The 14,388-nt window shown below is 32.6% G+C and overlaps 1 protein-coding gene across 12 annotated transcripts in view; it reads left to right on the top strand.

Moving 5' to 3' along the window:
* HLTF (helicase like transcription factor) overlaps positions 1-14,388 on the top strand; it is a 68,972-nt gene that overhangs the window by 22,902 nt on the left and 31,682 nt on the right. For all 12 annotated transcript variants that reach the window (XM_023621073.2, XM_070238283.1, XM_070238284.1 and 9 more), the window contains exons 3-13: positions 904-1,070; positions 2,248-2,381; positions 2,917-3,014; positions 4,297-4,371; positions 4,522-4,713; positions 7,313-7,408; positions 10,190-10,265; positions 11,324-11,414; positions 12,429-12,508; positions 12,594-12,638; positions 13,497-13,583. In XM_023621073.2, the coding sequence (XP_023476841.1) occupies positions 904-1,070; positions 2,248-2,381; positions 2,917-3,014; positions 4,297-4,371; positions 4,522-4,713; positions 7,313-7,408; positions 10,190-10,265; positions 11,324-11,414; positions 12,429-12,508; positions 12,594-12,638; positions 13,497-13,583 (1,141 nt within the window). The remainder of the gene's footprint in view (positions 1-903; positions 1,071-2,247; positions 2,382-2,916; positions 3,015-4,296; positions 4,372-4,521; positions 4,714-7,312; positions 7,409-10,189; positions 10,266-11,323; positions 11,415-12,428; positions 12,509-12,593; positions 12,639-13,496; positions 13,584-14,388) is intronic.

Genomic DNA, 14,388 nt, shown 5'->3' with positions numbered 1-14,388 from the left:
CTTTTTTTTTTTTTTTCAAAGATTGGCACCTGAGCTAATATCTGTTGCCAGTCTTTTTTGTTTTTTTCTCCTTCTTCTTCTCCCCAAGGCCCCCTCAGTACATAGCTGTATATTCTAGTTGTAGGTCCTTGTAGTTCTGCTATGTGGGACACTGCCTCAGCATTGCCTGATGAGTGGTGCCATGTCTGCACCCAGGATCTGAACTGGCTAAACCCTGGGCCGGCAAAGTGGAGCATGCGAACTTAACCACTTGACCCTGGGGCCGGTCCCCAGATGTATTTTCTTATTCCAGTTCCATTCTGACTTAGAATTAATGCCTTTTCTCCGTTTTAGAGTCTGGAGAATTCAGGCTTAGGAAGCAGCCCGCCTGGATTCAAATCCTAGGTCTGCTACTTGTTAGCTTTATTTACTTATTAGCTTGGGCAAGTTATTTATTCTGTGTTTTAGTGTCTTCATCTGGGCTTCATCATAGTAACCCTTCAAATGGGGTTAATGATGGTATCTACCAATAAGATTGTTAGGATTTAATAAGTCAATCTATGTAATGTACTTAGAACAATGTTGGTGCATAGTAAGCACTCAGTAAAGATTACCTATTTTCAGAAGTTAGTGTGTTGAAAATATTAGATAGTGTGAATCTGTTATTTAGTTTTTGTATCTTTTAGCTATCAAGGATTTAACTTCCCAATGAATGTAAATTAGAAAAACATTATAAAAGAATCATTATAAAACATATTCTTCAATATTTCTATAGAAATATGAGTCCAAGAAAATAATACATTTCTTATATACAGTGCTATTCATTAAGCATTAAAAAAATGAATAGAAATCCCAGATAAAGTATGATGAAGAAAACTATTATTGTATGTTTATTGTTTATGCTGTTTTCATTATTTTTATTAGGTCAATAATAATGAAATGGTTGCATTACAACGAGAGCCCAATAACCCCTATGATAAGAATGCAATTAAAGTAAACAATGTGAATGGAAATCAGGTTGGCCATTTAAAGAAAGATCTAGCAGCTGCTTTGGCCTATATCATGGACAACAAATTGGCACAAGTTGAAGGGTAATGTACTTTCAGAGTTTAGTTTTAATAATTGTGAGTTGTAGTGATCTTTGAATTTAAAAGTCTGTATTGTTGCCCTGACAACTTTTATCACTATTTATTTAGTATGTGTTCCATAAATGTTTTAGTTCTCCTCTCTTCTGTCTCCATTACCCTAGCCATCAAGTAGCTATCCCTCACTTTCCTGTTGAGTTATTACCATGTGGACTTTGGTTCAAATATTAGGAAGTCCACTCTCTCTCTCCAAGCCTTTTAGTGTGTAGATTTTGGAGTTTGGAAGCGTTTGTTGAAATCAGAGGTTGTAAACTGGTAGCCTCTGATCAGATGTAGGTGAGTTTCATTTTGGCTACACACTTAAAATTTTTCCTTCCTTTCCAATATTTGAATATTTGGATATTCTATATTTTATGCATGTTAATTTTTTCCCCTAAATATAAAAGTAATTTACAAAGATTTCTCTTGACAAACGGAAGGTCTGGTAATGCTGGACCCTCATTTCCACATGGCATCAGATGAGTGGAGCAGCTTTGGCTAGGGCATACTCTCCCAGTTCTACTACATCTTCTGTTTTTTCAACTCTTGGTCTCCTTGGTTACCTTTTCTCTTTTAGGCATTTGTGTTTGTGATCTCAATTTAAGTATGGAATGTTTAGGATACGAAAAGATGAGTTTGGAAGATAAATGCTCAGCAGTACCTTCTCACGTCATTTGTTTACTTGTTTTCTCCTTTGTCATTTCATCAAGTTTTTCAGATACTGAGAATAAACTTTTAGTGAACTCTGATTCAGAAACACTTCTTGCAAATCATTCCCCATTCTCCCGGAATAGGTTGCTATCCTTACTGGTTCTGTTAGTGAAAGCTCTACCTTCTCAATTAAACTTACTATTTTACCTGTCTTAAAATCTTGGTTGTATGCTATACTTTATATTTAAACACTGCTTTATCACATCGTCTCAGTTTCTTTTGGCATTCTCTTCCTAAAAACCACCATTTTCTTCTGATTGTTGTTGATTCTGTTCTCTCCTTTTTCTGTCTTTCTAGTCTGCCCAACTAGTTCCTTCCTATTTTGCTTACATGCAAAATTTGAATGTGACACTTAGAACATTTAACAGATTCTTAATGGGAGTAAAAAAATAACTTCTAATTTCTCAATTTTTTTTCTTCTTAAATATAATAGGGTAGTTCCTTTTGGTGCACACAATGCTTTTACCATGCCTCTGCATATGACTTTTTGGGGAAAAGAAGAAAATAGGAAAGCGGTTTTAGATCAGTTGAAGAAACATGGATTTAAATTGGGTCCTGCACCAAAAAGTAAGTTTCGGGTTTAACCTAGTCTTATTTTGATATTGTTAAATGCATGAATTATAAAACATTTATTCCTTTAAGTAATACTTTGAGTTTGGTTGGCTAAACTAATTTTTTCTGAAGGTTCCAAGTTACAACTTTTTTAAGGAAATCCTGAATTTTTTTCTTTTGAAATAAATAAATTCATCAGAGGTTGCACACATACACAGAAATGTACAAGGAGGTCCTGTATTGCATCCCGTAATTTCCCCCAATGATGATATCTGGAAATCCCTAATTTTAAACATTCTTTTTGATAAATTACAGACGCAAGGATCTCCCAGTAGAGAATGAAAAAGTATTATTTGTTTGGCAAGAGTTTGTTCAAATAATGTGGAATTATTTTAATAGTGTGTTTTCGAATAACTTAAGATTTAGCTTAAAAAAATTTAAATATGTTAAGGGAATTTTTCATGCAGCTTATTATACAAGTTTTAAAAGCTAATTAAAAGGTGATTTATTTCATTTAGTGATTTTATTATTTTCACTTTGTACATTATAGCTTTTGGATTCAATTTGGAAAGTGCCTGGGGCTCCGGAAGAGCTGGACCAAGCTATAGTATGCCAGTACATGCTGCAGTACAGATGACAACTGAACAGGTTTGCTTCTCTTGTATTTTATAATCTAAAAGTGAATTTTAAATGTTGAAGATTGATTGAATAAGATAAATATGTGCTGGTATTAATGATCTTCAGATATATTATTATGAAACACGTAGAATAAACAATATGTATTGCAAATATTTATGTAAAAAGCAGTGATAAGGAATATATCCATGCACACACATTTATACATAGATTAAAACACACATATTACTGTATAAGCATGGGATGTCTTAGTATGTTTTAATGTTTTTGTGTTGTTTGAACTTTTTTAAATGTCCAGATATCAATTTTAAAAAAATTGAAGCTTGAAACTTACTCCTTTTTTCAGTAAGGTTGCAAATGCAGTGCTAAAAAAATTAATTCCAAATCTTGGGCATTAGTCTAGTTCTTACTTTGTCTAATTTATAATCCAAGATACTGTTATGCTGAGTTAGTTTGAGAAAAATGGATATAGAATAAATTAATGCAGATCAGTTTACAAATTACATCAAAAACCTTTTTTTTCCTTTACCCGTCAGTGTTATCCAGTATTCTAATTGTAGTTACTGTATGTTCTCTGCTCGTTGTTAGAAGGGCTTGAGCCTGTGTCTGGTGGGTAAAACTCTAGGTTACCTTTCCTAACTTTTTAGACTTGGCCTGGTTTCTTTTGGGCTACTGCTGTGTACTTGTGCTGATTTACAAAATAATCATAACGCATATATGTTGCTATAAAATTGGACTAGAGAAATGTAAAGAACCAACTATATTCTCATAAGATTGAAACCATTCTAACATTTTGTAGCACATAGCAAATTCTTTATTGCAGTGAGGATAAATGAAATGTCACTGATTTGAAAGAAAGTCAAATGTGCTTGGTAGGATCTGCCAAAATGGTTTGAATACAACAATAGAATCACAGAATTTCAATGACAGAAGGAACCTTAGAGACATGCTAAATCGAGTTCATCACTTTCATTTTACCGGAATAAGAGGGCCATAAAGATTAAGTGTCTTGCCCACAGTTATATATAGGTTTGTTTGTTACAGAGCTGTGACTAAAACCCAGGACTTAGAATGCTCTGTCCTGTATTCTTTCGACTGTAACACAGTTACCTTTTACACCTAAAGCACCTGTTTGTTTTCCTTTCAATGAGTAGTGTAGTATCTGAAAGAATTATTTTAGGTACCTTTGGTATTTGACTCTTAGTTAATTAAATGACTTAAAATCTCTGAATGAAGTGTAATTATTTTTTTAATTGGTTTGTTTAGTAATGTTTCTTGTTGCTATTTGTTGTAGCTTAAAACAGAATTTGACAAATTGTTTGAAGATTTAAAGGAAGATGATAAAACTCATGAAATGGAACCAGCTGAGGTACTGAGCCAATATTTTCTATTTAAAACTATTTGGAATTTTAAAATATGCTGTTTAATCTACACATTTTTTTTTATCACAAGATCAACTGTTTTCCAGATTCTATCTGGGGAAAAACGAATGTATTTATGACGTTCCTTTTATTTATAGGCCATTGAAACACCATTGCTTCCACATCAAAAACAAGCTCTAGCTTGGATGGTTTCACGGGAAAATAGTAAAGAACTTCCACCATTCTGGGAACAGCGAAGTGACTTATACTATAATACGATAACAAATTTTTCTGAGAAGGACCGACCAGAAAATGTCCATGGAGGAATTTTAGCTGATGATATGGGTTTGGTAAATATCTTGAGTTAATAAAATTTTATTTTATAGTTATTATTTTATAGAAAGTAATTTTGAAGTAGATAGAGATGTGAATATATTGGTGCCAGTCTGAGACTAGATTTCACTTTCAGTGTCGATCATGGTTTTTCCCATGGTTTTCACTTAACATAATGGGAAGGTTTTTTTTGTTTTAAAATTTTTCGTTTGTTTGGTTAAGGTACAATTAAAATAATTAATGGTAATGATATAAACGTGTGTTTCTCAATTTTCTTTTGAAATTCAAGGTAGCTTATCCTTTATGGATTTTCTTTCTTTTTTTTTTTAACATTTTAAGATTTCTTATTTTTCCTTTTTTTCTCCCCAAAGCCCCCAGGTACGTAGTCATATACTTTTAGTTGTGATTCCTTCTAGTTGTGGCATGTGGGATTCCACCTCAGCCTGGCCTGACAAGCCGTGCCATGTCCGTGCCCAGGATCTGAACTGCCGAAACCCTGGGCCGTTGAAGTGGAGCTCGAGAACTTAACCACGTGGCCACGGGGCCAGCCCCCTGGATTTTCTTAAAGGAAAAAGACAACCTAATGTGAAATTTTTTGTATTCTTTCACAAATACTGTGATATGCAGAGTATAAAATATATATATTTAGGATTCCTTACACCAGCAGTTTTTATACTTTTTTGGTCTTAGTAACCCTTTACACTCTTAAAAATTGTTGGGGATCCCAAAGAGCTTTTGTTTTTGTGGCTGGTATCTATTAATATATCTCTTACTTACAGTATTAGCCATTAAAATAAATTTTAAAGTAACAAAAACTCATTTGTTAACACAGCATAGTTTTAGGTGAAAAGTATTCCAAAACAAAAGCAATTTTGATGATAAGACTGGTGTTTTACATTTTTGCAAATCTCTTTAATGTCTGGCCTGATAGATGACAGCTGAATTCTCATACTTGCTTTGTCATTCAGTATGTTGTGATACAGTGTTTTGTTGAAGTATATAAAGAAAATTAGTTCGCATATAGGTACGTAGTTGGAAAAGGGAGAAGTATTGTGATAATCTTTTTAGATAATTGTAGGTATTCAATATGACAAAATTAAGCAAATATAGTTTATTAAAGGTTAGCAATTATAATGTGGACTTAAAAATTCTGTCAGTGAACTTTTTAAGCTCTGTTCTGTTAAAATCCATTGGTGTAGGTTGCACATTGAATATTTTACCCATGGATGATTTTATAACATCAGGCATTGCTCATTTTTAAAATATTGGTATACTGAGTTACACAGGTCTATCAAATGTTGACGCATTTCATTATCAATATCAAAAATTTATATTCACTGATATTACTGCTGATCTTATTAGAAAGGCATTTACATTTGCTATGCTTTTAGTGTTGGATACAGGTTTTCCAACATTCTAATTTTTGCTAGAAAACTCAAATTTTATCATTAACGACAAATACTGTCAGTTGTCTCCCTTGAAGGTGCTAGCCTCACTTTAACTTTTCAAGAAAATGTCTGCCACGCAGTCATGAATAACTAGTTGTTGGTTATTCTTTCAAGTAAAAATGGTGATGCATGAGAAAGTGATGATGTATTGTGGTTAGTTGAGCTTGCAGCTCAGTCTCACAAGTGATGTTTCTCTAGATAACCCTTGTATTTTGGTATGCAACAGAAATATGTGTATTTTCCATCTTGTTATATAGAATATTAAAAAGATGTGTACTTAAGAGGCTAGATTTAATAAAATTAATGTGCACTGCTTCATCAGAACATTCTTAAAGTGAAACTGGGTTTTTTTTTTCTGTTAGTTTGTGGCAGTTAAGAATACAGTGACCACTAGTATAATCTAGTACCAACTGCTTTGTTTCATGCTAAGGCACCAGCACTTTACCCACCATTGCTTTTTGTGGCGTTACTACAGGTGTCAACACAAATAAGGTCTTAGTAGTATTACGAAAGTAGTTTTCACTACACCATACACCTTGAAAGGGTCCTGGGGACCCCTAGGGCCTGTGGACCACACTTTGAAAGCTGCTTTAAAATTGCCAGAGATTTATATCTGTGTTGCTAATTATAAATTCAGCAGTGGAAAATAATGAAAAATTGTTTCCATTTAAGAAAAACACAAGAATATCATGCCCTTTATGCTTTATTGGTAAGTTATAGCTTTTAAGTCTTGGAATAATCTTTAAATGAAATTTAATAAAATTGTCTCATGTACATACTAGAATTACTAGTCATTTTACATTAGCTCTGAATTCCATAGCAAGCAAATAATTCTAGTTTCATGATAAAGTTAATAGTTTAGAGTTAAATGTAAAAATCTTAGAACAGCAATAGTTCAATAAAATGACATTTCTCGGAGATGGTTATGATATTTTATAGAGTAAATCATTTACTAATTCCTAGTAATGCAGTTTGGGAAAGTGTTTCCTAAATTAATCAGTGAAATACTTTTCATTAATATTTGTTATTTAATACAATACTCAGTACACTTTTGTGGCCTTGAATGCTACTTAATATTTGCTTATTTGATTTTAAAATTGGTTTTGGAATGTTCTCTGGTCAACTGGATTTCATAATCTGACCTTTGTCTTTTTAAAACATTTTAAAGGGCAAAACTCTGACAGCCATTGCGGTAATTCTTACCAACTTCCATGATGGTAAACCTCTTCCTATTGAAAGAATTAAAAAAAATCAACTGAAAAAGGTAAAGTATTAGTAAGTATGTTTCTCTGAAGTCTGGTTTATTGTAAAATCTTTTAATTTTGTCATTAAAAGATAACTGCCAAAAAATTGATAACATCCAATGTTTTCAGAGATGCGATGAATGGCCTCTTTTGTGCTCCTAAAAGTGAAAGTTGATACTACATTTGTGAGGGCAAATTGGTAATATGTATCAAGAGCCTTAAAAGTGTTTTTATAATCTTTGACTCAATAATGCCGTTTCAAAGAAACTATCTAAAGAAATTATCAGAAATGCCTTTTTTCCAAAGATATAAGTACAAATCTTTTTTCCCCAGCATTATTTTAAAGGCAGAAAAGAAACACCTCTCAATAAGGTAATGGTTAAATTATTTTATAGCCATAAAATTGAATATTAGCAAATACAAAATCCTATTTTTGAAGAATACTTAGTTTATATTTTTTAGTTAAAAAAACAAACAAAAAGGCCAGGTATGCATCTGTTTATAGAGCTTTAGTCCTCATTTTATAAATACATATTTATATATATCTAAATGTAGTCACATACATCGTATGTGCCAAATGTTAGTAGTGATAATTACGTCCTAGTGATGAGAATATGGGTGACTGTTCTTGATAGTTAATTTATGTGTATTTATATGTATAGGATATATACACATAATATATTCACTTCCTAAGAGTTAAAAATGAATTAGTTTTATGGGAAAAATAAATGTTATTAGAGTGAAACAATTATTCTTCCTTCTTAGCTGATAGTCCAAAAAACTTAAAAGTAGCAAATAACTAAGCAAAAGGTATATGCAAAATATCTCTTTTTTGGACTTTTCTGTACTGCTGTTCCTCTAATTTTTTAGTTTTCAGAGAGGCTGCACATTGGTTTCATGCCACTGCTTATTGAAATCGTTTTATTAATTTCTGTACTTAGTTGCGTTTTCTCTTTGAGAGTTTAACTCAGTTATTAATGTCTGAGATTCAGTTCCCTGCCCCAAAGAGTCCAGTGCTTTATATCTTGTTCTTGCTACATTTGGTGGTTAAAACTGAAGAGTAACACCTAAGACTACTTACAGCTTCACTGTCAGTTATCAGCTTAAAAATTATTGGGGCCAGCCCGGTGGTGCAGCAGTTTAGCTTGCACGTTCTGATTTGGCAGCCCGGGGTTCGCCAGTTCGGATCCCGGGTGCGGACATGGTACTGCTTGGCAAGCCATGCTGTGGTAGGCGTCCCACATATAAAGTAGAGGAAGTTGGGCACAGATGTTAGCTCAGGGCCAGACTTCCTCAGCAAAAAGAGGAGGATTGGCAGCAGATGTTAGCTCAGGGCTAATCTTCCTCAAAAAAAAAAAAAAAGAAAAGAAAAAGAAATTATCAATAAAGCTCCACCTGCCCTCCCCCGCCATGAGCCATGCATTTAAGGTGTTGTGTAGTGGGATGGTTTAGGATATTTAGTTTGCTACATTAGTTGAAATTGAGGCTGAAAAATGTGATTTCCAACTAAGAATTTATTGCAGTAAAAGTTCCATTATTTCAAATAGATTTAGATGTTCCATGTTTACAGAGTGAAATATCCTTGATTTAAATTCTGTTAAATTGGAGCATGGTATGATTTTATAGGTTGGACTTCATAGCTGCTGAGCAAAATCATTTACTATAAAAGGCATAATGGTAAAGGAAATCCTTTATTTGTGGATAAACTTTTTTATTAGTTTTTGCATACTGTTTAAATGGTTGTACTCATTGAAGAAGACTGGGTAGAACATTTGATGAAAAGTAGTTTTAACATCAGTTTCTTAGAGCTAATGCTTTAAAAAGTTAATTTGGATGTTTCGTTTATTTAGACTCAGCATTAAAAGGGTATGTATCTTCTTTTCAACTACATTTTTAGTATAACTAATGGAATTTTATTAAGATGTTTAAAGTTGTATTTTTTTAAAAACTAAAATCAAATATCCTTTATTAGCCCTAATTCTCAGCAAAATTTACTTTGTATTCCTGCCCACCTATTCTGAGCTCCAGTCTCAGGTTTTGATTCACTTTGAGGTTATGATGTCATCACCTATCTTTCTTTTTAAACTGGAAGATTAATTTAATTAAGCCCAATTTCATTTAACTTTCCTATCTATAGAATGAAATCTAGAATTAAAAATAAGATTGGAAGGATCCTGTGCTTCTAGACTCAGTTAAAAATATTTTCACATGGAAATATAAAATTTACTTTTCATAGAAGCTTTTTATTCATATATACATTGGTATGTTTTGAAACAAAGGGGTACACATGAAGGAAAAAGGAAGAAGTTAGGGTTGGCAGGAAAATCCCTGACAGAGTAAAAGGGCTTACTCTGGGACCTCTCCTATTACCTCTACCCACCCTGGGTAGAGAAAAAGGATGGCGGTGTCCACCTCATTAAAGATTTATTTTTTACTATGTAGGGCTTCCTGGTTTGAAAGTTTGTAGTCAGAAAGCTTTTTTTAATTCTAAAGTAGATCCCATTTTGTGAATATTTCTCACAGTAATTATTATGCCATTTATAATGCAGGTTTGCTTTTTGTATTCCTTTTGAAAGGGTAAAGACTGACTAGTTTTCTTTTTTGAGGTACCTCTGAAAAATATTTTAATCAATTTGTATATTTTTCGTTTTCACTTAATGCACCTCTCCCTGTTCCTCCAGAATGGGGTAGCAGTTTAAGGAGTCTTTATTATGTAAAGTAAAGCAATATAAAATCCATGCATTTTAAGTTTATTTAAAATTGACAGCAGTACTCTGTAAGAAATATACCTTTTCATCCAGGAATGTAGTGTTAATGATGAATCTATGAAACTTGGAGGAAACAATACCAGTGAAAAGACAGATGGACAAATTAAAGGTAAACTTTAATTTTGAACATGACACTATATTTGATTTAGATTTTTCCAGTTTAATGATGTAATTCCAGCTCCGTCTTTGTTCTATTCAAAAATTTTAGATCTCTTTTTCTAAAGAATATCATGAGAACTGGTAGGAAAAATATCATTAAGGAGGTGATGATGGAATTGGGTGGTAGTAGTACACCAGTTAGAGAAGCTGAGTATTAAGAGCATTTTTGGTTGAGAAAAAAATCCCTTGAAAGGGCAGTTAAAAAAAAACAAAACATAGAACATATGTTGTTCTGGGACCTCAGAGTAGTTTATGGTGTTTGTTTATAATGTAATGTGCATGGATAACAGCCAGTCAGGATAGAAAGATAGGTTAGAGCCAAATTCTGAAGTCAGAGGAGAAATGAAAAGAAATTTCTAGATTTAGCAGTCAATATGGCTGGATTTAGCAGTTCACAAAAATTAATTGCTGAACATTGGTTAGAGCAGAGCAGAACTTAAAATATTTTAGGGTAAGAATAGTAGGTGACGAATTGGGAATAAAAAGGTAGGAAAATTGGGATTTTATAGAAGATACCTGATTTTTCTTTTTGTAAAGTTAAGTAGGTCATCTGCTGGGAGTAAAAGGAGTTACGAATCTAGACGAAGGATCCATTGTAGCATAGATCATTCTGGTGAGTGGGTAGCAAGGCCGTGTGATAGGTAAAAGAGTTGGTAAGTGACACAAGGTGACAGCTGAGATTTGAAAATGTAAATTTATAATACCACCTATTTATTGTTCACTTTTTTACAACAGCTCTCAGCTGCCTTGGTACAGTAGGAAATTCAGCTAGTGTGGGGATTGGCTGGATGACTACAGGGAAAGACTGGGTAAAAAAAATTGAAGGTACTTTTAGTGAGGAAGTACTAGATTAGGAAATAAGTAGTAGCTTGCTGATTGAAAGAACAGAAGTAAAGATATTAAGAAAGTTGAACTACTGAGTTGGAAAACTAGGGTTTTAAGAAGGACACTGATCGTCTAAGACAATTTACTAATACTTTATGTTTGTCCTTTTCTTTGAAATGGAAGGATCTAGATGTAGTGGAGAACCCAGTATTTCAGATGTCAAGGGAAAGAATAAATATCCCAAGTCAGAATTGTCTAGTTCACGCCCCAAAAGGTAAACTCTGTTCTGGTTTGATTGTGTGTAATATGTTTGTTTAAAGTCTTTCTCCATTTTCTTATATGTAGGAGAGAGAGAGGTAAATGACCATTATATCTGTACATAGTTCTTTCAAATAGATTCTTTTAGTTGAAACTGCCAAAATCTCTGTGACTTAGGCAGGTAGGCTGTTCTCATTTTATAGGTGAAGAAAAGTAATATTAATCTATAAAAGAAGTGAATTGGCAATTTTCAATCACTTGTCTTTCTACCACTTTTTTCCTGTTTCTTTGACATAGTAACTAAGTTCTAGCTCCCTGGGTTTTTTCTTTTTGTTGAGACTTAAGAGTTTTATTTATGACTTTGAAGAGATGAAATCTGATGGATATTTATGGGATGACTTGACAGAAGCACTCTTTGCTCATCTCAGTTTTTTCTCATTTCTCCTTTAGTGAAAATAAGATAAAGTTATTAGTGGAGAGTATTATATTAACAAATTTAGTTAATTTGAATAAATCCCATAATGCTCGTGTGATCTCAACTTGAATCTATTAACTTTATAAATTTCATTTATCCTCTGAAGTAGATCTAAATACTTGGCTTTTGTTGTATTATATTGTATGACCTCTGTACTGTACGGTTTATATTTTTCATTGTGAAAGAATTATACTTCTGCCTCTTAAGGGTTTATTTCATTATCTTGGATGGAAGTGGTTTTGATAAGAGTCATTTCTTTTTCTAGTTTTATGTAAGTGTTTGAGTATTGAACTGATTACTATTTTTAGAATAATTTACTTTTTCAAATTTAGTATAATAGTAGTGGTACTGCATTTTGTGTAGTAAATGCATCTGGTTATGAAAATAAAATGGTTTTAGCAAATCCGACTTTAATTTGTCAAATAAAAAGTTACACTTGAAATTTTTTCAAAAATAAACAGGCAAGACAAAAGCATTTGTTGTATTGTATTTAATAAATGTTTATATCTCATTTTGCTTTGAGTTGATAAAAAATCCGTGTTTACTTAATTTTAGAAGAAAAACTGCCATCCAGTACACTGAAAGCAGCGATTCAGAGGAAATTGAAACAAGTGAATTGCCGCAGAAAATGAAAGGTAATATGAAATGGATTTGATTTGATGATGTTCCTATATTCTGATTTCCCAGTGTAACCATTTTTATGTTTGGTTTTATTTTTAGGCAAACTGAAAAATGCACAGTCAGAGACTAAAAGCAGACTGAAAGGTAGGTATATACATCTCGGTATCCAAATCTATACTTAGAGGTTATTAAAGTAAAACCCTAGAGATTTGTATTTCCCTAGCTTGGAATTCTTTAGTAATAGATCTTAAATTTGCTGTTTACATTTGAACTTCATGGAGCTTACCAAGGGTGTTAAATGAATGACGCAAATTGAAAGAATAGTTTCAAATTAAAATCTAAGAGAAAATATTTAAACCAACTTTAAACAAAATTTTCTACTACTTGTAAAATGACTTCACTAAAACTTTATTCACATATGTATAAATTTAATCACACAAGGGGAGTGGGAATGCTTTCTTGGCAATACTATTATTGTTAGTTCGAATTGTCATACAATTGTGGAAATAATCAGTGAATATCTTTACTTTTTTCTTTGTCTTTAAAACATACTCTTGCTTTTCCTTTAAATCAGATCATATTGTATTTCTCTTAGTTGAGAAGTTGTATTGTGTTTGAAAAATAACTCATCACCACTGACTGATCTGAAAATTTGGCAGCCTCATCATGAGAAGTCAAACTCCTGTTTCCTTGAAAAAAGTTCTTCCACCTGGAGGCCAAATCACTTTGCATATGGCTGCTCCTGCTTTTACGTCTCTTCCTCAAGAGAATCATGAGTTTATCATGAATGACTACATTCCTTCTCTGAGCTGGAAAGATAGGCTTAGTGTCACAAGAGGCAATTTTGGTTACCAGATACTAGTTTATTTTTACTTAATAATATAAGCTCTTAAGATAGTGTGGAAGAGGTATTCTGTTTCCTATCCTCAGAAAGTACCTGCACCTACGCACAGGAGAGAATTAGTTTTTAATATCTTAATGATTCTGTGGTTTTTATGACAGGATCTTCTAAAGTTAAAGAAGATGCAGAGTTTGCATGTGCACTTACTTCATCTACTCCTGCAACAAAAAAGAAGATGTTGAAAAAGGGTCAGTACATCTGCTGGTTTTTTAGCTTTTGTTTTGTTTGTTTTTTTCTGTTTTTCAATGGAAAAAATTTTAAATGACAAAAGTTATAAAACCATATTACAAGAAGTTTGGAAAGTAGAGAGAAGAAAAAATACATAATCCCATTTTTTAAAAAGTACATTTTGATGTGTTTTTCTTCTAGTACCTTTTCCTAGTCTGTGTTTTAGTTAGGTGAAAAATATGATGGGAGGAGGTCACTTACTCATCTGAGAAGCAGAAGTTCCTTTAGTGAAGGCACAGAGCAATTTATGACTGCTTTAAAACTTAACTTAATTTGGATTAATTTAAATTATAATAAGGATTTAATTCTTAGTATGAGTAGAATATGCTTTTTACTTAAGAATGTTACTGATCTTTAGTAATTTTATATTTTGTAATTCATGGGAAAACAGCACTGCTTTAAGAGTCTGAATATTTGAGATGGAATGAGATTGAACTAGGAGGAGATCTGGAACAAGTTATTATGTCTCTACACCTTAGTCTCCGTTTTACATGTTGGGGATATAGCAGATGAAAGTCTGTTTACATGGAGCTATGTCTAATGATGGGGGAAACAAAATAAACAAGTAAACATGATTTTAAATAATAAGTGTTGTGAAGAAAACAAAGGAGGCCTGTTTAAGAAGATGGTATTTCAGCTAGCATAGATTTAGGATAAGGAGATAACTTTTGGTCTGAGAATTGGACAATTAGGAATAGAAAACATAGGCATTTCAGATAGATTACTCTTGATCCTTATTTTAGAAATTTTAAGAACTTTAGAACT

Source organism: Equus caballus, chromosome 16 (genome assembly GCF_041296265.1).
Source record: "Equus caballus isolate H_3958 breed thoroughbred chromosome 16, TB-T2T, whole genome shotgun sequence".
Classification (NCBI taxonomy): Eukaryota; Metazoa; Chordata; class Mammalia; order Perissodactyla; family Equidae; genus Equus; species Equus caballus.
The sequence above is the reverse complement of the archived record's forward strand: the minus strand, read 5'-3'. Positions and strand labels throughout refer to the sequence as shown.